Source organism: Mytilus californianus, unplaced genomic scaffold, assembly GCF_021869535.1.
Source record: "Mytilus californianus isolate M0D057914Y unplaced genomic scaffold, xbMytCali1.0.p SCAF_9, whole genome shotgun sequence".
Taxonomy (NCBI): domain Eukaryota; kingdom Metazoa; phylum Mollusca; class Bivalvia; order Mytilida; family Mytilidae; genus Mytilus; species Mytilus californianus.
The window spans coordinates 50065624-50092219 of NW_026262745.1; the positions used below are offsets into that span (position 1 = coordinate 50065624).

General features: G+C 31.8%; 1 protein-coding gene across 3 annotated transcripts in view; it reads left to right on the forward strand.

Annotated features, from left to right (window-relative positions):
• Nucleotides 1-2405: 2405 nt before the first annotated feature.
• Nucleotides 2406-26596, forward strand: part of LOC127714840 (uncharacterized) — a 41246-nt gene continuing 17055 nt past the window's right edge. For 2 of the 3 annotated variants that reach the window (XM_052220873.1, XM_052220872.1), the window contains exons 1-4: nucleotides 2406-2504; nucleotides 12507-12678; nucleotides 13201-13334; nucleotides 25953-26069. In XM_052220873.1, the coding sequence (XP_052076833.1) occupies nucleotides 2441-2504; nucleotides 12507-12678; nucleotides 13201-13334; nucleotides 25953-26069 (487 nt within the window). In that variant the 5' untranslated portion in view covers nucleotides 2406-2440. The remainder of the gene's footprint in view (nucleotides 2505-12506; nucleotides 12679-13200; nucleotides 13335-25952; nucleotides 26070-26596) is intronic. The other variant, XM_052220874.1, reaches the window with a different exon arrangement.

The following is a 26596-nucleotide window of genomic DNA, read 5'->3' on the forward strand; positions in this document are numbered from 1 at the left end:
TGGAATGTAATCGAATGTTGAAATCGAAGATTTAATGTTAAAATCGCAGCTTTAATGTTAAAATCGCAGCTTTAATGTTATAATAAGAATGCTGAATATAGAATGTTCAAAATTGAATGTTGACTGTTAAAAATTGAAGGTTGAATATTTAAATGTTGAAGTTTCGAATCGAATGCTGAATATTGAATGTTGAAATTGTAATCAAAAGTTGAAATCGAAGAATTAATGTTGAAATCGCAGCTTTAATGTTATAATTAGAATGCTGAATATAGAATGTTCAAAATTGAATGTTGACTGTTAAAAACTGAATATTTAAATGTTGAAGTTTCGAATCGAATGCTGAATGTTGAATGTTGAAAATTGAACGTTGGAATTTGTTCAAATGGAATGTTGAATGTTGAATGTTGAAAAAGTAATCGTAATTTGAAATCGAGGATTTAAAGGGGTATAAGCTTCGATTTAGACAACAGTTTAAAATACGATTCTTTTCGTATCAAGTACTAATAAAAACAGAGTTTATTTCATTATTATTGTTATAAGTAGTCATTTCTGCCCATATTTGTCAAAATAAGCTCAAAAAGTTGAAAATCCCATGTGGCATGTTGAAAATAGTATGTTGAATCTTGAAAATAGAATATTGAATATTAAACATTGAATGATGAAGTTTCTATTTGAATGCTGAATGTTGAATGTTGAAAATCTATATTTGGAAATTTTTCAAATGGAATGTAATCAAATGTTGAAATCGAAGATTTAATGTTAGAATCGAAGCTTTAATGTTGAAATTGAAGGTTTAATGTCGAAATCGAAGGTTTGATATTGAATTAGAATGATGAAAATTGAATGTTGAATGTTAAAAATTGAAGGTTGAATATTTGTATGTTGAATGTTTGAATCGACTGCTAAATGTTGAATGTTGAACATCGAACGTTGGAATTTGTCCAAATGGAATTTTGAATGTTGTAATTGTAATCGTAGGTTGAAACTGAGGATTAAATGGTATTAGCTACGATTTAGTATTAATAAAAGCGAAAATTTGAAAAAAGCATTCTGTTTTGTCCAAATTTGTCTAAATAAGCTAAAAAGCATCGCCGATGTATTATCGACTTTCAAGTTAACTTTTTCACCTCATTGAATCCGTATAAATGTGACCTTTAATTCAACCCCTTAATTAGAGATGGGTTGCGTATTTACTATGTGTGTTTAGCTATTACAAGGAAAATAATAGCGACATTAAAAGTTAAACAAGGGTGAACCATTTGGTTGACTGATTCGATCCACCAAAAATCAATCTTATACAGGTAAAAACAATGATTTACATATTTTAAACCTATAATATTAAATCAAAACTAGAAAAATCCACTTGCACGTTCTCGCTATCTATTTATATTTATGTTTATACTTATGTTTATGTCGGGTTATATGACCGTCGGAAGTCTTCGGAGTTCATCTCAAAGGTTAATATGTTCATATCTAGACTAAAATAGACACGAAATGCTGATACATATTATCGAGTCCATGCATTGTTTATTGTTTATTTTAGTAATTTTTTAATTTCTATGTACGTTTTAGTATGTTGTAAATCAAATATGAGAATTTGAGTCAAATCGGTGAACATGAATTTGACATTCCCCTGTAATTATGAAATTGAAGGATTAATGTTAACATTGAATGTTGAAAAAAGAATGCTGAAAAAAATGTATAATATTGAAATCAAATCATCAAAATTGATGTCGAAAACACGTAAGTTCAAACAAAATATTTAGTGTTAAATGTTGAATGATTAAATTATTATGTTTGAACATTTTGAATGTCGGATAATGAATCGAATGAAGAATATAAAATATGAATAATAAAAATTGAATGTTGAAAATTTAAATGTTGATGTTGAACAAAGAAATCGAATAAATGTTGACTTATGAAAATTAACTGTTGAATATTAGAATTTTAATGTTGATGTGAAATAATGAAATCAAATGTTGAATGTTAAAAATTAATTGTTGAATATTAGAATTTTAATGTTGATGTGAAATAATGAAATCGAATGTTGAATGTTTAAAATTTGACAGTAAAATGCCAAAAACGAATATGAATATTGAAAATATAATGTAGAACGTTGAAAATCGAATATTGAATCTGTTTGAATGTTGTAATAGGATATTGAATACCAAAATGTTACGAAAATTACATTAGATCTTATCCGTATATATTAAACCTAGGTAAAATTGAATGTTGAATGCTGAAGTCTGTCTTAATCATTGAGGTAGTTACTAACATCGATCTGTGCAACGATACGGAGAAATTACACTTCAAAGTCAGAATAGATGTAACTATCATTATATTTCAATAATTAAAATTTCCAATATCTGATTCAGTTTAATAGCACTTTGTATTTTTGTGTCTAAATGAGTAATATGTGTTGTTTCTGTATTCTTTTAGGATGCAATATTTTGTAACACTGTTGGTAATTTCTATGTTCCAGCTGGTGATAGGATCACAGCCAAGTTAGTTCAATAATCATGTTGAGTGCATTAATTATTGTCTCCTTCCATTTGCAATTTACAATATGAAGTTTCCCTCTATTTTACATAAAATGAATTACAATAACTTTTGTAACATATGTGTGTTATCTTTTGGCTGCAAATTTTAATCAGATGGAACTTCTGTATAAAAATATCTAGAATATTACTATATGTAAAATACAGATAAACTATTTGTACTGATATATACTATATGTACAAATACAGTTTAGAAATTGCAACAAAGATCCAATCTTTTGACCTGTTTTATTAATGCAAAATGCAATTGACCGTTGACAATGGTTTTTAAACGTGTATTCAATTGGTAGATGTCCATGTTCAAAATCAAAACTTAGACATTTTGCATTCCATATATGACAATAACAATTAACCGCAATTAATACAGGATGAATAACCAATCTGCCCTTAAATATGGAACATAATTGATATGGGATACTAGCTAAAGGAGTATGTTAATTGTTTATCAAAAATCAAAAACGCACCTAACAAAAAATAAACATTCCAATAAATCAGCCGCAAATTTTCTTTTTTTAATTGTACACATCTTGTTACACGTTAGCAAGTTTGCTCATATTGAAGAACATGCGGTAACCTGTAATTTGTCCTATTTTGATATTAATCTGACGAGTAGACAACACTTATGCATCTTTTATCAAATGTAATGAAAATAAGAAAATGTGATATGATTGCAAATGAGATAACTTTTCATCATAGGTCACCATACGGTATTCAACAATAAAAAACCCATGGCAAAAAAAGCTATAAACATGATAAAATGCTGCGACATGACCAATTTAAAAATTTCAAGCTAGAAACATAACGACCCGATTAACGTACAAACGAAACCCCGAAAAATAAATTTTATATGCATCAACACTAATTTTCGTGCGTCTGAAGGGCTCTCCGGATTTATCTTCATTAGGAATAATCCAGCATTTGAAAGCCAGTGATGTATAAATACGTGGAACGTTTAGAGCTATGTAATCAAATGGGACATCAAAAGAAAAGCCATATTCTTCTAAGGTCAACTTTGCCCGAGGGAGTTGGAACTGTAGTTTTCTCAGTTATTCTTAAATTATCAACGATATTTTTAGAAAAATAAGTAATTAATCATGTCACTACCGGAGCACCGACTATTGAGCTCATAATATCATCGGAGACCTAAAGTCTACCAGGATTGGTACGACCCATTACTAGCACTGAAAATAACATAACACAAATGTCGTGCGTCCAGTGCTCTTTTCTGGATTAACCTTTATCATGAACACTCAAAGCCAAACATTTGAAAGAAAGGTAAATGGTGTTCAACACTACTGCAACAACAGCCTATGAAAAGGCCGTGAAATGTCTGTGAAATATCACAGGGCCGTGAAAACCCCGTGAAAATACCCCGTGACTTTTGTAAAAAAAAAATTTCAAAAGGCCGTGAAAAATATTTGATGTTAGAAAAAGACCGTGAAATTTCAATATCCCGTGAAAAGGCCGTGATAATTTGTCCTTTCATGCTTAATAAAAAATATCACGGCCTTTTCAATGGTTGTTGAAACCAGTGAAAAGGTCGTAATATTTTTTCATGTCAATTTTTTCTTATCCTAATTCAGATTTAAAACATCCCATGTGATTATTGTAATATGGTTTAATTATTTCCAATCACATTTTTCTAAATATCCTATAAACTTTTCATTATTAATATATGTCTGTTTATATATTATTATATGCAATACTACTGTACAGAACTGACTTTTAAATGGAACGATTCATTGTTATAATTAATGACTTTGTGTCAATAAATATTTTGTATTCAAAGAAAAGTATTTTGCTTCTCGTCTGTACATTATTATAAACAATGTAAACATTAATTTTAATTGGAACCGAAACATGTAAAAACGAGAACTTCCCGGAATATCAGACCGTATCCGGATTTGTGTTTCTTTAAGAGTAATTGTAACATTTCCGCAAGGTTGGGAAAGACGCCGATGGTCGATTAATATTTACTTTATAGATGCAAGACGAGTGACAGCAAGTTTGAGGTAAGTTAAGTTATTAATATTTTTTTCATTTATGCATCATATCACCAAAATGTTGATGACGTTTGTGAGCATTTCCATTGAACTGATTTTCACTGAATTTGCAGAAACCGCGCAAACATGCATGTGATATATTCACTTATATTTGAGTCTGTTGCACTTGATTCCTTTAATCATATCGGTTAATGTTTTCTAAGACTTACCGGATCCTTTTTCCTCACACTGGCCACATAAAAAAAAGACATTTATGTACAGTACACTACGTAGACATAGACATAGATAATTGGAAATGATTATAAAAGCCATAAGTATCTCTGAAATGGAGTTCACTTGATAATCAGAGACAGAGGCGTAACCCCCTTTGAATGTGTTGGGAGCTATTTAAGTATTTTCTGACTTGGCCGTCGGGACACAGAGTTCAAAAGGGATTAATCAGAGGCGTAGCAGGGAAAGTATTTAATATTTGTACGGTAAAATGTCCTTTCTAGAAGGGTTTGTGCCATATCATAAGAATAATTGGTATGGCAATGAGGTGTTTAAAAAATAATTGGTATGGCGAATGTGCCTGCAGTAAACAGCCTTCACGATAAACTTTCTAGTCCACAAGCCCAAGGCTCAGTTTTATGAAAACTTTAGTTGGTTTCTTTTGGCTTGTAGAGAAGAATTTAACAAGCCCCCGAGCAATTGTACAAGCCATGGCCGTAGGACTTGTGGTTAAGCGTAAAGACTGAGTAAAAGTTGGTACGCCCCTGGCCCCCTGTAAAATAAATAGCTGTGACTCATTACGGCCATTTAGTCTAGACAAGTTTGGCTTTAGCCATACATATTATTACTTCAAAGAAACCTTTAAATTTAATAGTCTTTCTTAAAAGTGTCTTAAGTCTTTAAAAAAATCTAAAAAAAATAATATAAGTTGACAATACAGAACTTTGTTAAGTAATGATGCCATATTGGATAGGGGGCAGATTTTCTGGAAAATGGTATGAAAATATGGGAAAACCTATGCATGTTTCCAAGTGGCTGTTCTGTTTCAATGATGTTTTTCAGTATTTTTCATACCATTTTCACCTCCAGTACGAAAATCTGCCCCTGTTCAATATGGGGTCATTAACCGTGAAGTCCTGTATTGCATGGAATAATATTGTAGCTGTTTTAAGTACATGTATGTACATAAATGCCAAAAATTAATTTGAATATATAAATAGTTTTTTTATACACATGTATAATATATGTTATGTTTCTTTATTTATTCTAGGAATGAAGAGCAAAAGGATATAGCAGTCTTTATATAAAATAGTCCAGGAATCCAGTTGGAAAGAAGAGCTTTTCCGTTAAAAGTATTTCCTGGGAATTAACAGGAACTTCTATAAATGTTTTTCTGAAATAGTTATTCAAAAGGGCAGTGAAGTGAAGGATTACATTAGACAAATATTGCTGCAGTGGTAAAATCAGTCCCAAGAGATGTACAAAATTTCTACAATACATGTTACAGCTGACTGTAGCTACTTAATCACATTGACATTTGTGTGCTTTTATGTTTTCTTTACATAATTACTACAGTTCTATTAAAATTAATATTTTTATTCTTTGTCACAATTATTACTAAAAAAAATACAGCATTTTAATATGGTTTTTCATAGTCTCACTTGCATTGTACTTAAATAAGTTGTCTGTAGATGTTTACACTAGGTTTTCAGGCATTTCACTTCACTTGAATGAAACAGCATTTAAATTTTTTGTTAAATTATGGCCTGAAAGATACATTTAACATTTTACAGGAGTTTTCACAATCAGTGAATGGCTGTTTATCACAGTAGTAGATGTACATTTCGTGGTATTTTCACAATGGGCACATAATTTATCACGACTTTTTCACGGTGTACAATTTTGTTTATCACAGGGTTTCTACGGTCTCTTTACCCAAGTTTTCAGCTGGCACCATTTCACGGCCTTTTCATGACAAATAAAGGCATATACTGTATTATATCTACATTTCACGGTTTTTTCACAATGGGCACATAATGCATTATCACGACTTTTTCACGGTGTACATTTTTTTTCACAGGGTTTCTACGGTCTTTTCACCCAAGTTTTCAGGTGGCACCTCTTCACGGCCTTTTCACCAACTTTTCACAGCCTTTTCACGACAGTCATTCCACGGCATTGTAACGGATAAGTTTCACGGCCCACCGTAAATTAACCGTGACAAACACTGTAAAAATCACCAGCATTTTTACGGACATATTCACGGCCAATCTACAGGGCATTGTTCCAGTAGTGCAACGAGTTTATTTGCACGTTTATTACATTTACATATATAACATAGTGAAGAGCTCATTGATGCAGTAAGATGGATCTTCTTCAAACCGTGGGAAAGCTAAAAAAATAATAAATCAGTAATCTTTGATGGACATTTTTATATAAAAAAAAAAAAAAATCAGAGATACGAAAGAGGGAAAATTATTTTTTATACTTGATTTTAATAATAGCAGACACTTTTTTATACCGATTTTCTGATAATGGTTTGTATTGTATTATAGTAATAATTGTACTTCCCGCGGGCATTGCACGAAGGACATATGATTTATTTTAGGATTTACAAATCTTCACAGCTGAAATACTGTTGTGGAAGGATTGCCAATGTGACAACTATTCATGCTCATGACTTTGGGCAGGCACATAAAGAATGTGGCGAATGTATATAAGTAAGTCCATTATTGGGCAAATAGGTCTTCACTTTTTTCTTTTTTTTATACATTCTTTGGCTTTCAAATATTCAGCTTTGAGCGTTCCTGATGAAAGTAAATCCAGAAAAGCATTACGGATGCATGAAATTTATAAAGTGTTGTTTTGTGAGGGGATCGTGACGTAGAGATGTGAATGAGTGATTTATGTGATCAATAATTTCGGCCTTCTAACTATTATAGTGTAAATCTACAGTTGTTTCATTTAGTTGATATACAAATTATCACCAATCTTAGGATAAGATGGATGAATTAATAGTTGGTTGTTTGACGTTCAGTGGCAATTATTAGATGCATTATTAGGGGAGAACATTCATTATGATATAAATATGAACAAAGACGTACATATGCAGTTTTCGTCTTTTACTGTGTCCACGGGCGTTAAAACCGAATGTAGACTTGTGTACATTTCTGAAACATACATTTCATTATATAATCAACGTAAAGCGTTCCGAATTCACTCCACGTTTCTGAATTTATCCTCATGAAATCAAAAAAAGGAAGAATCGCCAAACGCTCAGGCAAATCAAATAATACCGTTTTGAGATAAAAAGCCAAAACGATCCTTAGGGAATGATACACACAAGACCTACCAGTTCACCTTTTATTATCTTGAACCAATTTGAAAGTCAAATGTAACGTACTTCATGTATATTTGATGGATGAATCCTGTATTCTGCATAATTCCCCCACGATGAAAGCTCGGACGAAAAGGAATTAGAATGATTAAAAAACCAACGTTATAAATGTACACGCAGAGGCAAAAGTGTTCTCCATGTCATTGGTGATTTAGTTGCATAACATATAGTTTGAATCTTATCATTTTGAATTTGCAAATAATACACAGCACTTTACAGCAAGCAAAAAATATTCAATCTTACTCATAATATGACTTGCATTTTCAGGAAGAAATTATGTGTTGCGATACACACAATCAGTGTGCGTATTACAAAATGTACTAGACCAAATTGCTGGACGGGATTTTTTATCCTGATATATGCATACGAAACTTCAATGAATTATTTGTATTCATCAAAATAACTATTTTTTAATAATCCTAGAGGGTTAACAAAGTTCTAATGTGAATTATTTTTTCGGAAATAATCCCTTAGACATACCTTAAAAACGGTGTGCCGGATTTGCAATCATGAACACGATGAAAAGTGCAAATTAATCAGAGAAAGTGTTAAATGTTTATTTTAAATAAAATAAAGAATTATTATGATAATACCCTAAATTTTACTTTTTTATCAGAAAATAAGTAACTGTATTTTAAACCCTTAAACACAATTTCAAGTAAAAAAAAGTTCCTATATTAAAATCGTTCTAAAGGAATACTTGATATATTTTCCTGATCTTATATTTGTTTATTTACAAAATGCGTTCAAATACATCTGATGTTTTTTTTTGTAATTTGTCACAAAACGTATGTAGCTTAGTTTAAATGAAAATAAAGAATAGAGAATAAACATATAGTTGAAGAAAAAATACATATCCGTGTTCAATTAGCCTTAGTCTGTTAATTCAAGTTTGACATCCAGCTTCTTAATCCGCAATCCGCATTTACCCGACAACCACATATATTGTATATTCTTGTTGGAATACCCTCATGTACATGTGACCATCAGGAACTGAGACAAATATGATATCTGTTATGGTATTATCAAAACCTAAATGATTGAAAATATCTAAGGAGAATATGAATTTGCCAAATAAGCGAAGAATAATCTAGCATAGGTCAAAATTGCAGAAATGACTCAAGTTGAACGTTATTAATAAGATGTCCAAAATATAAATATATTGCGATTAGTGCTTTAGTGTATCAAAGGTGTGAGTTCAAATCCAGTTGAGGGACAAAAGTTTGTCAGCATAAAAATCTAATTCTTCCACTGTTGGGTTTACGTTTCAGACTCAATTACAGACTTAAGTAAAGTTTATATACTAGTCAACAACAGAAACGATACAAGGCAACATATTTATCATATATAATGAAAATTGGATACACTGTACCAAGGTAAATAATTGCCCAATTGGTCTTATATTTACAGAGTGTTATTTTATGATCAAAACCATAGATTTAAGGCAAATATGCGAATTTTTTGGTTGCAATTTTTGTTATTTCAAAAATCGTATTTTCACCCAATAATTTAAAAATCGATATAAGAACTTAAAACTTTAAACTTAAACATGGTCTGCTTAAAATTTTGAATGCCTTTGCTGATATTTGAATACTTAATTCTCATCTTCGAAATTAAGGTCCGACTTTTGTCATCATTATCCGCAAAATAAATTTGACCCCTGTGTTCAATAACTCGGTATTTTCGCACTTTCCAGTTTGGTCAGATTCTTTTATTCATATGCATTTGCTTTGCAAATGAATGGTTTTCATTGGATAATTTAACATTTTTTCCTATTCATCATATTTTATGATAAATTGGAGTTCAAACTTGTATATCGTTACTTTTGTTGACTAGTATATTACAAAATCGAGAACAAGAGATTTGATACTTGCAGTTTCAAATATAATGCAATTAGATAAAGACAAAGTTAAGAATCAGAATACACATTACAGTTAACCTATTTTTATTACATCATAATATACATTTAGATGAGAAAATGAGTATCTCGAAATTTAAAAAAAAATGTTTTCTAATCAGTATGTAGTGGTTTTGCAAGACTGTAAAGTAATCTTGCAAAATGAATTAGAACATACTCATCCCTTCTCGTCCAATGAAAAGTCAGTTTTTTCCCTTCTTTTCCCCGGCTTACCATGCACTATAAAATGCTTTACATTGTAGATTAATTATGAAAGTGAACTCTTAATAACTACACTAACAAGTGTACAATCTCCTGAGGCATTTTCCTTGGGAAAATAGCCTACTGGTTAACGATGAAAGAGAATAGAATTATAAAAACATTTTGAACTTTGCAAATGTTTATCATGGTACATATATATAAAAAATAAAAAAATGAAATGGGGGCAAAGATGTAGGTAAAATAATCTTTTATTCAAGTTTGATAGCAGACATTCGAGTCAATTTTTTTTTCTTTCAAAAAAACAATGTCAGACTGCTGATATATAAAGCAAAGGATTTTTTTCCAAAAAAAAAAAACACAATTCATGTACATTCATCAATAAAAAGTAAGCATCTGATGTTGAATTGTTGTAATTCAAATATTTATAGAGTGAGTTTTATAATTATCAAAAAATATACAAATTTCAAAAAGTTGATTTATATTATATTGTGTGCTTTTTAAAATCAAGAAATTTAAGGTATATAAGTATTAAATTTTACATGAAGTAGAAGAAAAACTCAATGTTTGAACAATTTATCCGTTTTGTCCTCACAAAATTATGTTAGTGCTATTTCATTCCATCCATTGAAATGATCATTACTTATGTTATACATTCCTTTTATTAACCTAGTTAACGCTTCATTATAAAAAATGAGTTCTTATTAAGGTTTCAATATTACAAAGGGAAAGGATAATTTTGTAAGGTCACTCGAAAGTGTGAATATGTTCTAAATTGGTCTGACAATACTTGGTCATGTTTTATGAACATTTAAAACGGACGATAAATGATGAATGCATGGAAAATAGGTCAGTTTGAATTTTAGAAGGTCTGTAAAATGTTTGTCTCTTTTCTTCAATACAATGGGAAATATGTACCTGGTGTCACAAACATACGGACTTATTTCCCCTGTCATCAAAATGTCGTAAACGAGCCTCGTGTTTGGAAAACAACTTACATTGAACCATTAATCTTCATTACCACGATTAATGTTACTAGTACCTGAAAGATTGCGAAAATAAGTAAGGTTATTTGGCGAATGTAATTTTATCGCGCAAATGAAATATTACATTGTACTAAAAAGGACTTTATAAAAATGTAAATATACATATAAAGTCAATGTGTTAGCTGTTAACAATATTTGTTAGTGTCATTTTGAAATAAATAGTTTTAGGATCTTAATGAATAAACTTATTTAGCGTACTAGAAATCCCACTCCTACCTACCTGTTGTGAACAGGTTATAAGCTATATTAACCAAATCAATAATACAATTAATATTAGACTTGTATATCGAATATGTGAGCTGTATTAAATTTGGACCAAATGAAAAGAAAATATTTTATAGAAAACGGATTGCTGATTAGCACAAATTGAAAACATATTTTGAAATCTCTGATGTATTCACCTCATGTTCGGAGCATAGGATTAGATGGTGGATGTCAATAAACTCAACAAATATTTGATGAGAAACTGTGTAAGGGTGAACATTAGAAACATTGCTTTATGTTTAAATAATATTTTAACTAGCATACAATGTATATTCTGGCAAGTCAAATTTGATTCGAGCTGATGTCCCTATCACCATGTGTCAATGGATTAGGTCACGTGAGGGTAAAAATGTTGGTTTGGTGAAGTATCGTCAATTGATTGGGATTATCAAATACGTTACACAATGTGAATACTCAGTAATACACTTGCAGACACTTATTCTATTAGAAGATAAAATTGAGAATGGAAATGGGGAATATGTCAAAGAGACAACAACCCGACCAAAGAGCAGACAACAGCCGAAGGCCACCAATGGGTCTTCGACACAGCAAGAAAATCCCGCACCTGGAGATGGTCCTCAGCTGGCCCCTAAATAAAATTGTGTACTTGTTCAGTGAAAATTGACGTCACACTAAACTCCAAAACATATAAATGAACTAAAATTAAAAAAAAACATACAAGATTAACAAAGGCCAGAGGCTCCTGACTTGGGACAGGCGCCAAAATGCGGCAGGGTTAAGCATGTTTTGTGAAATCTCAACACTCTCCCGATACCTCTAGCCAATGTAGAATAAAGAAACATAACATGTATATCCATGCACAGGACTAAAACAATTACATCAGTTTGAAAACTTTCTTCCCGAAATAATGATATAAGTAAATTCTCTGACAGAAAAAAATTATCACTTAGGAATAAGGATTTACTGGTATTTAACTAATAAAATAATTAAAAGTGTCATTCATTTACGTATAAGTAATATTTTAATTTAGAATGCGACCTAGACTATTGATCAAGGTTGCAGGTATATTATCTAATATGGAATATACACAATTAATCAGGAATGACGAACCTCAAAATGAAACAGTACGATAACAGTACAATATGTTTAATAATTTGTTTGTGTTTATAGGTACTTTGCCTTGTCCTACTGGTTGGGAATCTCATGGATTAAAATGTTATAAAATGTATCATAAATTTTGTAACTTTTTGAATGCAAAGAAATACTGTCATGATCAAAATGCCGAGGTTATCATGCCGAAAACAGAAGAAGAAAACAATATTATGAAAACGCTGCTTCAACAGTAAGTTGTTTTGTCATATATACTTTTCTATGAGTTATATCAAAATTAAATTTTCAAAAGAAAGCCTTTCAAAAAAGTCATCCCACTCATATATTTGTTAGCGTTCAATATAAATAAGAAGATGTGATAGAATCGTCATTCAAAGAACATCTACATGACACCAGGCGCCCCTAAAAGATTTGGTTCTCAGGTCCATATATTACAACTGTCGTAACAAATGAAAGCAAGTAAAACGATCGAACAGCTGAGGTTAGAAAAAAAAAAAAACAAACTAGAAGAAAGTCAACTAGTTGTTATGAGATGTAGTCTTGTCCATTGGTCTTTCACAAGTAGTTGTCTCAATGGCAATCATACCACATCAGTCTTATTTTATCGAACCTATTTTTGAACTGTTAGCGAGGCAATTGATTTAAACAAACAAGTTTCATTTGTCCTTTCCTTTGTTCGATGCCTCTGAATTATGTAAACATATACTATATGAAGGTTTATTATATTAATGCATAGAATCTTTACAATCAAAAGGGTAAAGTTTAACAATTCTAATCAATGGAACGGAATTTGGATTGGACTAACCGATAATGAATCTGAGGGAACATGGATTTGGAATGATGGCACAAGACTAGATTCTGCATATGATGACTGGAATACTGATTATAGTAAGTATGTTTATATGATTTCAGTCGGCTGAGTTTAAGAATTCGAATGAAATTATTTTCTTCTGAATTGTCTACCCATAAGTGGCTTTTTAGGTTTATGTGTTTTATGTGATTTTGTGATTAAATCATTCGGCACGACAGTGTCTACTTGATCGGTCACGTTAATTTTAAAAGCTGTGTTTATCGATTTAAGTGTATTTGAATTTAATCATGGACAATGAAGGTGAACCAGATATCTGTTTTAACTACTGTAAACTAACAGAGTAAAGATAATGAGGCAACTATTGATGTTAAAATTTGGTGGATTAAGAGAAGAGTTGCAGAGTGCCAACCAGTTGATGAAATCCAAGGTTACGAATCTTAAAACAGACGCTACGTATAAATGGAAATACGAATGTAAAAAGATCCAATTTAACTTTAATACTGAAAATTTGTAGCATCTTGATCAGACTTTGTGGGCTATAGACAATGGAAACGTAGGTTATGCACGAGATTTTTTATAATCTATCATAGTTAAAATGAAGCATCGTAACAAGCTCATTAAAATTGCTTCTGAGGGAGGCTGGGATTCTGAGATTGAAGCTGAATTATCAGAGCTGACAATACAGATGTCTGCAATATGAAAGTAAAGGCTTAGCAGGATAAAGGAACCGGTTCAAAATCTAAGGCAAACAATCAGTCTCTTTTAGGACAGGTTCCAAACTTCGTTCCTCGGCATTCTTGGTTCAACGAAATTTCCCTTCAACAAAGTTTTAATGCTGTGGAAAAATGCAGAAGGGACAATGCTACTCTTGTGGGTCCTACACACACTGCAGGTCCAACTGTCCGAACGTCAACAGTAGTAAACAAGCTGCCCAATCCAGGCCACAATGGATTATTGAAAGATGAGTATTCTTTAAATGATCTTGAACTTTCACCTGTAGATAATCACATTGCAATTTAACGAATTATTATTTTGAAAATGCACTAAAGGTCAATCTGATATTATTGTTAAGAGTAGACTTAGCAAAAACATTCAATTTTGGATAGATATTGGTGCGTGTAAATTTATTATAGATACTCTAAGAAGTGGTTATATTTTACCTTTCGATTCAAATTCATTATCGATTTGTTTGTCAAATAATTTATCAGCTTTGAATAATGCAGATTTTGTTAGATCGGCTATTATTGATTTATTAGATAGAGGTTTAATTGTAGAAGCGTCAGATATTTCCTTTGTTGTAAATCCTTTAACTATTCCTATTCAGTCAAACAACGAACGACGTTTAATATGAGATTTGAGAGAAATTAACAGACATTTATGGAGTGTTAAGATTGAAGATATGCGTATTGCAAAACATTATATTAAAGCCAACTCATATATGTTTAAATATGACGTTCATTCTGCATATCACCATGTCGATTTTCGCGCCTCATACTAAATATCTAGGATTTGCATGGAAGTTTAACACTGTTAAAAATATTTAATTTTTTCAGTATTACCGTTTGGTTTTAGTTCTGCTTGTTAAATTTTTATGAAACTAACTAGACCACTTATTAAAAAATTGAAAGTAAAAGGAAAGCAGATTATTATGTATTTAGATGACGGACTGGGTTTTTATGATGATGAGGAATTGTGTACTTAAATGGCTATACAGGTTTAAAAAGATATATATATAGTTAAAGGAGTAGGCCCAGTAAGAACACCTTTTGGCCCCAAAATATAGCAGTTTTACAAAATTGTTAAAATGTAATTTTTTAGCTATTTATTGGAAAGAAGAATACTTCTGTTACATAAATATGGGCTGTTTTTGACAATACAATGTACATGTATCGGGTACTAGCATCATTAAGTCATGCTAAATTAATGAAATCTTCGAAATTTTAGCATTTTGGTTAATTTTTAGACGGTTTCCGTCTGAAATGGAAGTGGCCGCATTTGTGTTCATTCTTAATATTTAAATGTAAGTTGTATTTGATGATAATACATAACATATATAAAGGTTGAGAATGAACACGGATGCGGCCACTTTCATTTTTGACAAAAACCATCTGAAAAGTGACATATTATGGCATATTTGATAGATTTTTCATATTTAAGCTTGAATTTGAGCGTCTTTAATGACTAAATCAGTTCAAATCTTTCACTTAAACTAATTGAATCGAATGAAGTAGACACTTAAGTGTTTAAAAAGTGTCCAAAATGTTTCATCAAATGAACCTGAATTTTGAGGCCAAAATCGGCCCTTACCGGACCTACTCCTTTTAGGCACTAACATTGATGCAGACAAAGGAGCTTTTACTATTCCTGTCAATCGTATTGACAAGATTATGAATACCATTTCTGACATTGACTTGTTTTTAACCAAAATTGGTAAAGTATTTGTAAAGAATGTAGTTTCTTTGGTAAGACAGATTATATTTACTCTCCAGATATATGCAATATAGTATAAAATTATTTAATGACAAAACATTTGGCTATTGACATTAATAGTATTCATTCATGGAACATTTACATACATTTATCTGTAGGCAGTATTGATCAAATGAATTTTTGGAGGTTTAATTTACATGAAGCCAATGTTAAACCTTTTAAGTCTGATGTTTCTTGACAGACTATGGTTTATAGTGCTGCAAGCAATACAAGTAGCGGTGGTTTTTTTGTGGAAAACCCATATAATATTGCTCACTGTGCGTGGTTTGAATCCGAGGTTTCTACTATTTCCACATGGGAGGAGTTGGTTGCAGTGAAAAATGTATTTGTGTCGTTGATAAACTTCTTAACTGGCAAGAATATAAAATGGTTTACCGACAACCAAAATGGTGTTAGTATTTTTAGTAAAGGGAGCACTAAATCAGTACTGCAAAAGTTAGCTTAAGACATTTTTAGCTCATGTATTAAACACAATGTTAATATTGATATGGTACGGATCCCACGTACTGAGAATGAGAGAGCAGATTATCTTAGTAGGATAATTGATTCAGATGATTGGGCAATATCTGAATTTGTATTTCAGATAGTTGAATCCCGTTGAGGGCCTCATGAGGTTGATTGGTTTGCCTCTGATGACAACTTTAAATTGAAAGTGTTTTATTCCAGATTTTGGAATTTGTATTCATCAGGTGTTGACGCTTTCTTGGTTGACTAGCGAGGGATCAACGGGTTGTTTGTTCTACCTGTTTCTTTGATCCCTCGCCAATGTATGTATACGCGGCAGTGTAAAGCTGTTGGTACTTTAATTTTACTTTACTTACCCTCTGCCAGTTATTGGCCAATACCTAGTCCTTCTGGTGATTTCTGAGGACTTACCCTCTGCCAGTTATTGGCCAATGCCTAGTCCTTCTGGTGATTTCTGAGGTGGCAAATTTCATAGATCCTCCTCCTACTTACAAAAATGCTTATATAGCTGGTAAGAGTAAGAAGTCCATATTTGGCAATGTTGATTTAAGTTTTCGTATGTTAGCATTAAGGCTGGATTTTTTTTATCGAGTTAGATCAGTTTGATGTGAGCATGCATTATAGATCTCTCTTGATCTCTTTATATAAAATATAAGCTTCATAAGTATTATAATTTCTTTTAGATTTTGAGTTGAGAATTGATATGACTGTTGCGGATATCACAGCGACAATTAAGATTCGTAGTACTAAGCTGATTGTTATAATTTTAAATAATTTTCATTATTAATGTTTCCTTTCAATTACAAATATATTTTTGCAGAAATGTGCTGGAGAATTGCAGAATCTACCTGTCTTTCAAGTTAGTACAGTGAATTTACTTCCAGAATTACTTTCGGTATCTCGAGCAGTTTCTACTACAAAAGGATATCATCAGATTTTGCTATGGTGGTAGAACTGGACTACATTGCACGGAATTGAGAATGGTGATATTTTACCAGCGAAAGCGTTATACGTTGCTATATATCTAGCTTCTTTGACACTGTCGAGCAATACTGTTAGACCAGTTGTGCAAGCGTTTTACTCTTTAAAGTGGATACATTCTCTTATTACCTCATCATGTTCACCGACAGATTCGTCATAAGTAATTAACGTTTTAGAATGTGAGAATCGTATCTTGGCTACTCATACGAATAAAAACAGAACCTATTTCGGTAGAGTTACTGCATAAAATGCATGAAGCTATGTTTTCTTTTGGTAATTTATAAGATCAGCGTATCATTTGTGCGTGTTTTACTGCTTTCGCCGGTTTTTTAAGAGTTTCTGAGTTGCTTAATATTCGAAGAAGTGATATAGTTATTTTAGATTGTTATATGTCAATTCCATTTAGCATAGTAAAACAGATGTATACAGATATGGCAATTCAGTATTAATTGCTAGTACAAATTTTAAATAAGTGTCCAGTAAGAAATATGGAATTATATTTGCAATGAGCTGATATTTCTGGCGATTCTGATGAGTTTATTTTTTCAAAATTCGACCAATTATAAAGATGTTTATGTTTTACGTAAAGAGAATACACTATTATCGAGGATGCGGGAGTTCTTTATTGCAGCTTTCAAGAATTTTGTTCATGAGATTATGTGATATTGGTTGCACAGTTTAAGGTCTGGAAGTACTCATGGTACTAGTGTTTGTGCTTATGTAGGTTTACTAGACCGTCTTTTTAAGAGGCACGGTAGATGTTTTTCTTAAAGTGTCCAAAAATTTAGGATTATAGATTTGTCCCATTAATTTCTAATTCTTTTATTGCATGATATATAGAACTTGCTTCAATATTTTCCCGTTCTTTGTGTTTCGGCCATTGGCTCTGTTGTGTGGTATTGCGCTTTACTATTTCTTGTTATTTATTATTCTTGAGTATAAATCTGTGGCTCTGATATATGGGTTTTAAAGGAAGAAGAAATATAGTTTCAGTCGGTTGATTTTAAGAATAAGAATGAAATTATTTTCTCCTGAATTGTCTGTCCATAGGTGGCGTTTTAGGTTTATGGGTTTTATGTGATTTGGCAGTTAAATCATTCGGCACGACAGGGTCTACTCGATCGGTCACGATAATTTTATATACTACATGTTATTTAAGATTTTGTATCATGCATTAAGAGATTGGTTTGCTTTACATAAGTTTGTGTTAATGCATTATATATGGCTCGAGAACACATTTATTTCGTAGTGCATTTCTTTTAGACAATACATTCAAATTAAAAAAATCGCACCTGCTCTATCTCAAAAAGATATTTACAGTGTAGTGTACTACTATTGGTACAAATAATATAAAAATTATAGAAAATTCTACCAGCTTTATCTCAAAATATTGACAATTCTATGTTAAGGGGGTCTAAAATTCAGTTTGACAGCTTCAGACATACTAATTTTTTACCTTCTTTGACTGGATCAAATCACTACTAAACATAAAGATTCAGCACTCAAATTGTTTTAACATGTATTTCATCCCCTTACTTTATATTTCATGCATGAAATATAAAGAAATAATTTGGAAAGTGTATGAAAAAAATTTGCAAGTTATACACTGTCCACACTAGGGACTAGGAGGATAACTATGTCCTCGGACCTAATATATATATATATATATATATATATATACAAGTCTAAATTGAAAACAACGTTCAAACCTATGATTGCGGTGGATAAAAACCGCAATTTTTATACGTGTGCATGCAAAACAAATTTCTTTGTAGAGGGGTCTAAATACAGCAGAAACAACATTTTCCAAAAGACCAAAAAAAGTGAAAAAGTATATTCTAACAAAACGCATTTGACTAGCAGGTCGAACAACGGATGTTCTTAAACCCTACTGACTGCCATTGGCGATTGTCAAATAAACAGATCACCGGATGTAACAAAATGAATCTTTACTATTAATTTAATACCAAACAGAAAACAATAAACTTGCGGAAAAGATGGTATACCGCAAACAAAAGGTGCAAAAAGTAGTACACCATTTCCGGATTTCGACAATTAATGTCTCTTCAGTGATGTTAGGGATCGGAACCGTATTTGGAAGGCCATATAATTTACCTCAATTTAGGATAGACTCTTGAATTTTGAAGAGTCGAAATAGGATGAACGGATCATATAAACCCGAAGGCAAATATAATACAAGCCCAAACGAAAAAATATAAACAAGTCTATATGGAAAACAACGTTCAAACCTATGATTGCGTTGAATAAAAACCGCAATTTTTATACGTGTGCATGCAAAACAAATTTCTTGGTAGACGGGTCTAATTACAGCACAAACAACATTTTCCAAAAGACAAAAAAAGTGAAAAAGTATATTTTAACAAAACGCACTTGACTAGCAGGTCGAACAACGTATGTTCTTAAACCCTGCTGACTGCCATTGGCGATTGTCAAATAAACGGATCACCAGATGTAACAAAATGGATCTTAACTATTAATTTAATACCAAACAGAAAACAATAAACTTGCGGAAAAGATGGTATACCACAAACAAAAGGTGCAAAAATTAGTACACCATATCCAGATTTCGACAATTAATTATGTCTCTTCAGTGATGTTAGGAATCGAAACGGTATTTGGAAGGCCATATAATTAACCTCAAGTTAGGCTAGACTCTTGAATTTTTTTATATATGTATTATTGTTATCAACGGTTAACCGTATTGTTAGCCGTCGGAAAGACCGAATATCGAATACCAACAACGCTAACCGGTTAACCGGACCTTTTTTAAATTTTGATAGATTCGATATGAACGTGTATTGCAGTCATTAATTTGAATTTTGTTTGAATCTTTAAACGATCGGCTTGATACTTAAATTGACAAATCAATTGTCCAGTATATTGATTGTTATCTCAATTACCTTGGAAACATTCCAATTTTACAAAATTAATTAGCACAAAGACAACTTGTCTATCAGCTTGGGGCAAGATCTAAGGAAATCATAACATCATCATACATGTTTTTGAACAATTATAAGCTGATTAAATTTTACTAATTACTTCATATTTTCGCTTTTAATTTAAAATTGCGTTAATATACCACCTCCATCGTCCAAGGCTTTGCTATACTTTAAACGAAATCCAGACTCAAAAATGGGGAAATGCAAATTATGTGAATGGAATTAGCATATACTGGATGGTACGAGTAACACGCTTAATCGTCTCAAATTGAAACACTCCACAGAATTTTCATCCTTTGTCAATTCGCCGAGATCAAGAAGATTGTCATCTTCTCAATCTGAAGTTATTACAATCGACACTGTATACATGGTATAGTATTGGATTAATAATATCAAAACTTCACCAGGAAGTCAAGCTTTATAATGCTAAGAACAAACTTCATTTCATCGTATCATGAAACCGTATTTTTGTAGAGTACTGTAGACAAAGTCTTTAACTATCAACTTAACTACCGGTTAACCGGTTAATCGGTCGAAAGATAATCAAATTAACTGGTTAGGCAAAACTGTTCAATTTGACAAAACTAATATATATATATACTTTCCAAAAGACCAAAAGAGTGAAAAGGTATATTTTAACAAAACGCATTTGACTAACAGGTCGAACAACGGATGTTCTTAAACCCTGCTGACTGCCATTGGCGATTGCCAAATAAATTGATCACCAGATTTAACAAAATGGATCTTAATATATTTATATATATAAGTGCCTAAGAATGTAACTTTAACACACTAAGGAGTGTTATAAAATTAAAAAAATATTTTATAACACTCATTAGTGTGTTAAAGTTACATTCTTAGGCACTTATATAATTTAATGTAGTAACTGCATCAGTTTATTTACAAACTGATCCACGCCTAGATAGATTGAATGTTGATTGTTGCTATTTTTAGACACTATATATATATATATATATATATATATATATATATATAAGGACATCATCGAGATGTTAAGTATTCTGTAGATGAAGCATATTATTAAATGGTTGTTAAACTCTGTCGTGTGGTATTGCACTTTACTATTTCTTGTTATTTATCATTTATGAGTATACATCTGTGGTTCTGATACATGTATGTGGATTTTAACGGAAAAAAAACCCATATTAATTAAAATACAATTCAAAGCATTGAAATTACATTAAAAAAGCACCGAAGCTTACTAATTTCATCAAGATTGCTATTGATGAGAAGTTTTATAAAGAAAAGTCTCAAATAAACTTAATATGTTAATACAGGATACTTTTAATATCTTTTTTAAGTCTAACTAAAAAAGCACCTTTAGCTGGTTGACCGTTGTTGAATGTCTGTTTCACAGATGACGACGGCTAATTGGACTTATCACCGGGTTTGTACTTACAGGAGCAACATGACGAGTGCCACATGTGGATCAGAATCTGTTTACCCTTTCCGGAGCACCTGGGATTACCGCCCGATTTTATTGGGTTCGTGTTTCTCGGTCTTTAGTTGTCTTCCTTGTGTTTTGTATACTGTTGGTTATCTTTTGGTCTTTTTCGTTTTTTGCCATGGTGTTGTCAGTTTATTTTTTGACAAATGAGTTTTAGTATTTCCTTGATTCCTTTCGTCTCTCTTTAAATATGCATTGGATTTTTATAAATAATATATAACATAAATTTAAAATGTATATGCCATGAAATAAAATGAGATTTCTCTACAAAATCAAAAACAGATTATGTTCACAATTTACTTTTTTATTTTGTTATTGAAAATTGTTAATTTTATTGCAATATGATATTCTATGGTCTGGGATATTCGATGTCCTTCAAACTCGTTCTATTACAAGCATTGTCAATATTATACATATGAGGGTTAAGTACATGTTAAAAACTGATGTTCTTTAAATTCGGAAATTGCTAAGGTTGGATAAAACAGATGTATCAGTCAGCTACTGTATACTGCCGTGGCATCGATATGACTAGTCATCGAATTTTAAAAGAGCAAATACTACATTTTTGGGCACCTGAGTTCAATCCTGTTTACCGTCGGATTTGTTGTTCTATATTGCCTGCGAGTCCGCAACATCGAAAAAAATATACCACGGTGTTAACAATCCTCATCTTGCAACACGTTTTTGTAGTCAAAAGGATGAATACTGGATTCAAGAATTGGAAACTGCGACACCATATTGTTGCAATGGGGAAAACGATGGTATAGGTATTCTGTTTAGTCCTTTCTGTAGCTTTGTGTATGTTATGAATATTGTCAACTCCTCGACGTAGTTGCAGTCATGGTCATCGTCATGATACACCACCTACTCTCCATGATGTCTCATTTAATAAACTTCTGGCATCAATATAGAAACTGAAGATTTATTTACTAACTCTTTGAAAACCTCATTCTCTGTACAACTTATGTTTGGAAACAATTGTTACAAATCCTCATTCAAAACAATACAAATTTACAGCTATAATTCTGGATGTTGCCAGTCACAGAAGTTTTAGATCGGGTCACATTGGAGAGATGAAACAGAGAAAAGATGATTTATGAAACTTTCAATAACAATCACGCGTTGCAGGATCTTGATGTTAACGACTTAAAATCTAAAACTCCCGATTGCACATGTGAATGTTCTTCATTCATATATCACCCGGCTAACCACGTTATTACTTGTGACAAGCAAATCTTTAATAACAAATCTCTTTGAACTGTGTTGTTCAGGGCCGAAATATCGTGAGCCATCAATTGGAAAAACAACTTCAAAATACTGATGGATTCAGTCGAGGATTATATGTTAGGCAATGGGCTACTCTTTTCGAATGGATCGAGGCTGTGACGATATTGATACAATTAAGAATTATTCAAATGCATGGTCTATGAATACGCATACTGCTTTTATTTGTTTAGCACCGGTGCTACCATTATTACAAATATGTTGTTGTCTCCAAACATAAAGCCAAAAACAACATTGTGTGTGTGTGTAAATCCCATCACATAAACTGCTTGATAAAGGAATAAGGTATTGAAAATTCACTTGGAAACTCAACATATATCCAAACTACATTTACCATATAGGAAATCCTAAATAATCATAGGTCTTTTCTATGTTCTTTTGGAATTTCAACTACAGATAAAGAATGGGGGATCAAGTTTTTTTCTGTGTGTGGAAAAGGGGGTTCAAATTTTTTTATAAATTCAAAGTGGGGGATCAATATTTTTTGCACATGGAAATGAGTAGTTTGCATACATGTACTTCAAAATACAAAATGGGAAGAAGAACCGATGATTACAACAGTCAAATGGAAATATATTTTTACCAACATTCATATCATGACAATTAAGTAAGACATCACATGACTTAGGTAATGTAGGAAGCTGCCATTTTTGTGTCATTTTGTCCCATATAAAATGCATTGGTGCTTCATAACCCGAATAATCCAGTCGTTATACCGTATATCGGGTTTTTTTCGCGTGTGTTTAATTTTCGCTTTGTTGGCGGCAGCTTAAGAAACGCGAAAATTTTACCCCACGTAAATTTCACTGCATATTCCCAGATTTATTGTTTTTTGAAAGTTTCATACATTAAACTGTTGATTATCGAGTCTTTTGTGTTGTTTGGTAGATCATAAGAAAGTGTATACTTAATTAAGGTATCTGTTTATATAATAATTAAAATTACTAAAAATACATGGCACACCTTTTGATCAACACAACAATCAGTGACAGGTTAACAAATGTTAATTAGAGACGATCTATTAATTGGTGTCATAACCCGAAATATTTTGCAGATCTTTGCATCTATGTAAAATTAGAATTAAAATAAATCACATATATACACGGATATTTGTATTTTTAACAATACGATACAGTTATATTTTCGCGTGTATTTTCCCACTCAGCGAAAATCAAACCTGCCCATTTTGTCATCATATCGCGAAAAAAACCTGACGCGAAAAAAACCCGATATACGGTATTTCACTCACATTTTGTTATAATCAGCTTAATAGTTTGGGAGAAATTAAGTATAAATTAAAATTTAAAGCGATTTGTGAAAAATTTGGTAAAAAAATTAAAATGAAGCCGCATCATAAAAGAAAATAGTGTAGGGCAATAAATTCTCCAATAAATGATCAAATATTCATCTAATCTGCATACAAACAGTTGAATTTTGATACAAAAGTCTAAACAGATGATTCTGAGATGACGAACACCACTAATGTGCCTTTTTGTTTTCATTAAAAGATCCATTTGGGTCCATTTAGACCTCTCATTCCCTCAAAATTTGTCCTGTTTAGGCTAATAAAACAAAATTTTGGGGTTACGATGATATATCACACATTTATGAATGAAATGTAACAATAAACTGTTATCACAGAGATATGTCTCGCCTTTTTGTAATTTCCAAATGTTGAAATTAAAATAGCAATACTTTAACATGTAAGTTATGCAAATATTCAAAGTCGATGAACCATGACTGAAGGTACATGGCTAAACAATCTCCATGGATTGAGATGTGCCAATGCTAATGCAACTGCATTCCAAATACCATTGACTTATTATAAACAAACCTAAACACAAACATTAACTTGTAAACTATGTAAAAGTTTCAAAGTCAATGAACCATCAGAGGTGGGGCTATATAATCTCTATGAAAACGATACTTGCAAATGCCAATAAATTTACATACCAAATATCATTGACTTAACATTAGCAGTTCATCTTAAACTAATCTTATCACAAACTAATACATGTAAACTAAGGAAAAGTTTCAAAGTAAATAGACCATGACTGATGGGACGGGGCCAACTATTCTCCATGGAAGTGAGATGTGCTAATGCTTATACAACTGAACACCAATTAACATTGGCCTACCACTAATGGTTCCCCTTGAACTGACCTAATCACAAACTAATACATATTAACTATGAAAAGTTTCAAAGTCAATAGACCTTGACTGAGGGGGCTGGGCCAAATAATCTCTATGGTAATGAGATGTGCCAATGCTAATACAACAGCATACCAAATATCATTGACCTACCACTAGTGGTTCACCATGAACTAGACCTAATCACAAACTAATACATTGTTGACGCCGCCGTCGCCGCCGACGCCGGAAACAGCATACCTTTGTCTCGCTTTTTGACTCCGTCAAGGCGAGACAATAAATGAGTAATTGAATTGTTCAAGCTAAAAGCATGAACTATTCCATATAAAAGTTTACCGACTCAATGGAGGTTTTTATAAGGCCTAACGTAAAACTTACGTTTACGCAAAAGAGGGACATATACTAGTATATTTTTTACAGAGTTACTTAGGAACAAGTTTTCTTTAATAGCCCAATATAGGAAATTAGAAAAGACTATTTCATGTTTGCAATATTTCTGTGAAATAACTCGGTAAGTGTTTTGCATGTAAAAATTTTGGCATGTTAATGTTTAATAGAGGGGGGGGGGGATCACATTTTTTAAATGTTTGTACAGGGGGGATCAAATAAAAATAGTGAAATATTATGGGGGGATCAAGAAAATTTTATATGTTTGATTTCAAAATGACCAGCCCCCCTTCCCAGGTAAAAAATGATAAGTCCCTAAACAAAGCCGATGTGAAAGATATGATTTCGCAAAACAAGATTAAATATAAGCTGATAGTCACTGTGATGACAGACCACTACAAAACAGTACTTTGTGTATTTGAAAACCACCTACGAAATACAGTCTCCTTTGGAGTTCCATTTAGAACTGCATTTACGGTATTAAATTTGCATGTGTGTTATTTTTGTAGGAGAGCCAGGAGGTGGCGATACAGAGAATTGTGTAATTATTCCTAAGGCAACAAGAAGATGGCATGACATTAAATGTGGTAAAAGTAATAAATACAGTGCAGTCTGTCAGTTGAAAGGTATTTTCAATTTACAAAATACATAATTTTTTTTTATATTTGCTATGGTCATATGATTGAAATTAAAAGAACCATAAAAAATCACCAAAAGAATAAGATTTTCCACGGAGACCACCAGACGTTCGGTCCGTCTCCATATGACTCAGAACTGGCATGCGAATAAAAAAAGTTTGATAAGCCATTAATACACAAAACCGTAAAAGAACTGATCTAGAAATACTTATTGAATAGAAGTACGAACTATTCAAAATAAGAACAATTTGAAGTTTAACATGTAAGCCATTTAAAATATCAATAATTGAACAAAAAGTATAAAATATAAATAAAGTCATTTAAACCGACATAAAAAGCTTCCCATAATTTTCGGAAAGAACTTTATTTGTTTAAATGAAAAAAGGGAATCTCAGCTATCAGAATATATATTAGCAGAATGATTAGTTCGGTAATGCACGAATGCAAGACGTTTTGCTTGGTTCGAAGTTGTGCTGTGCTGTCTGCTAATTTATGATTAAATCTTAATAAATTTA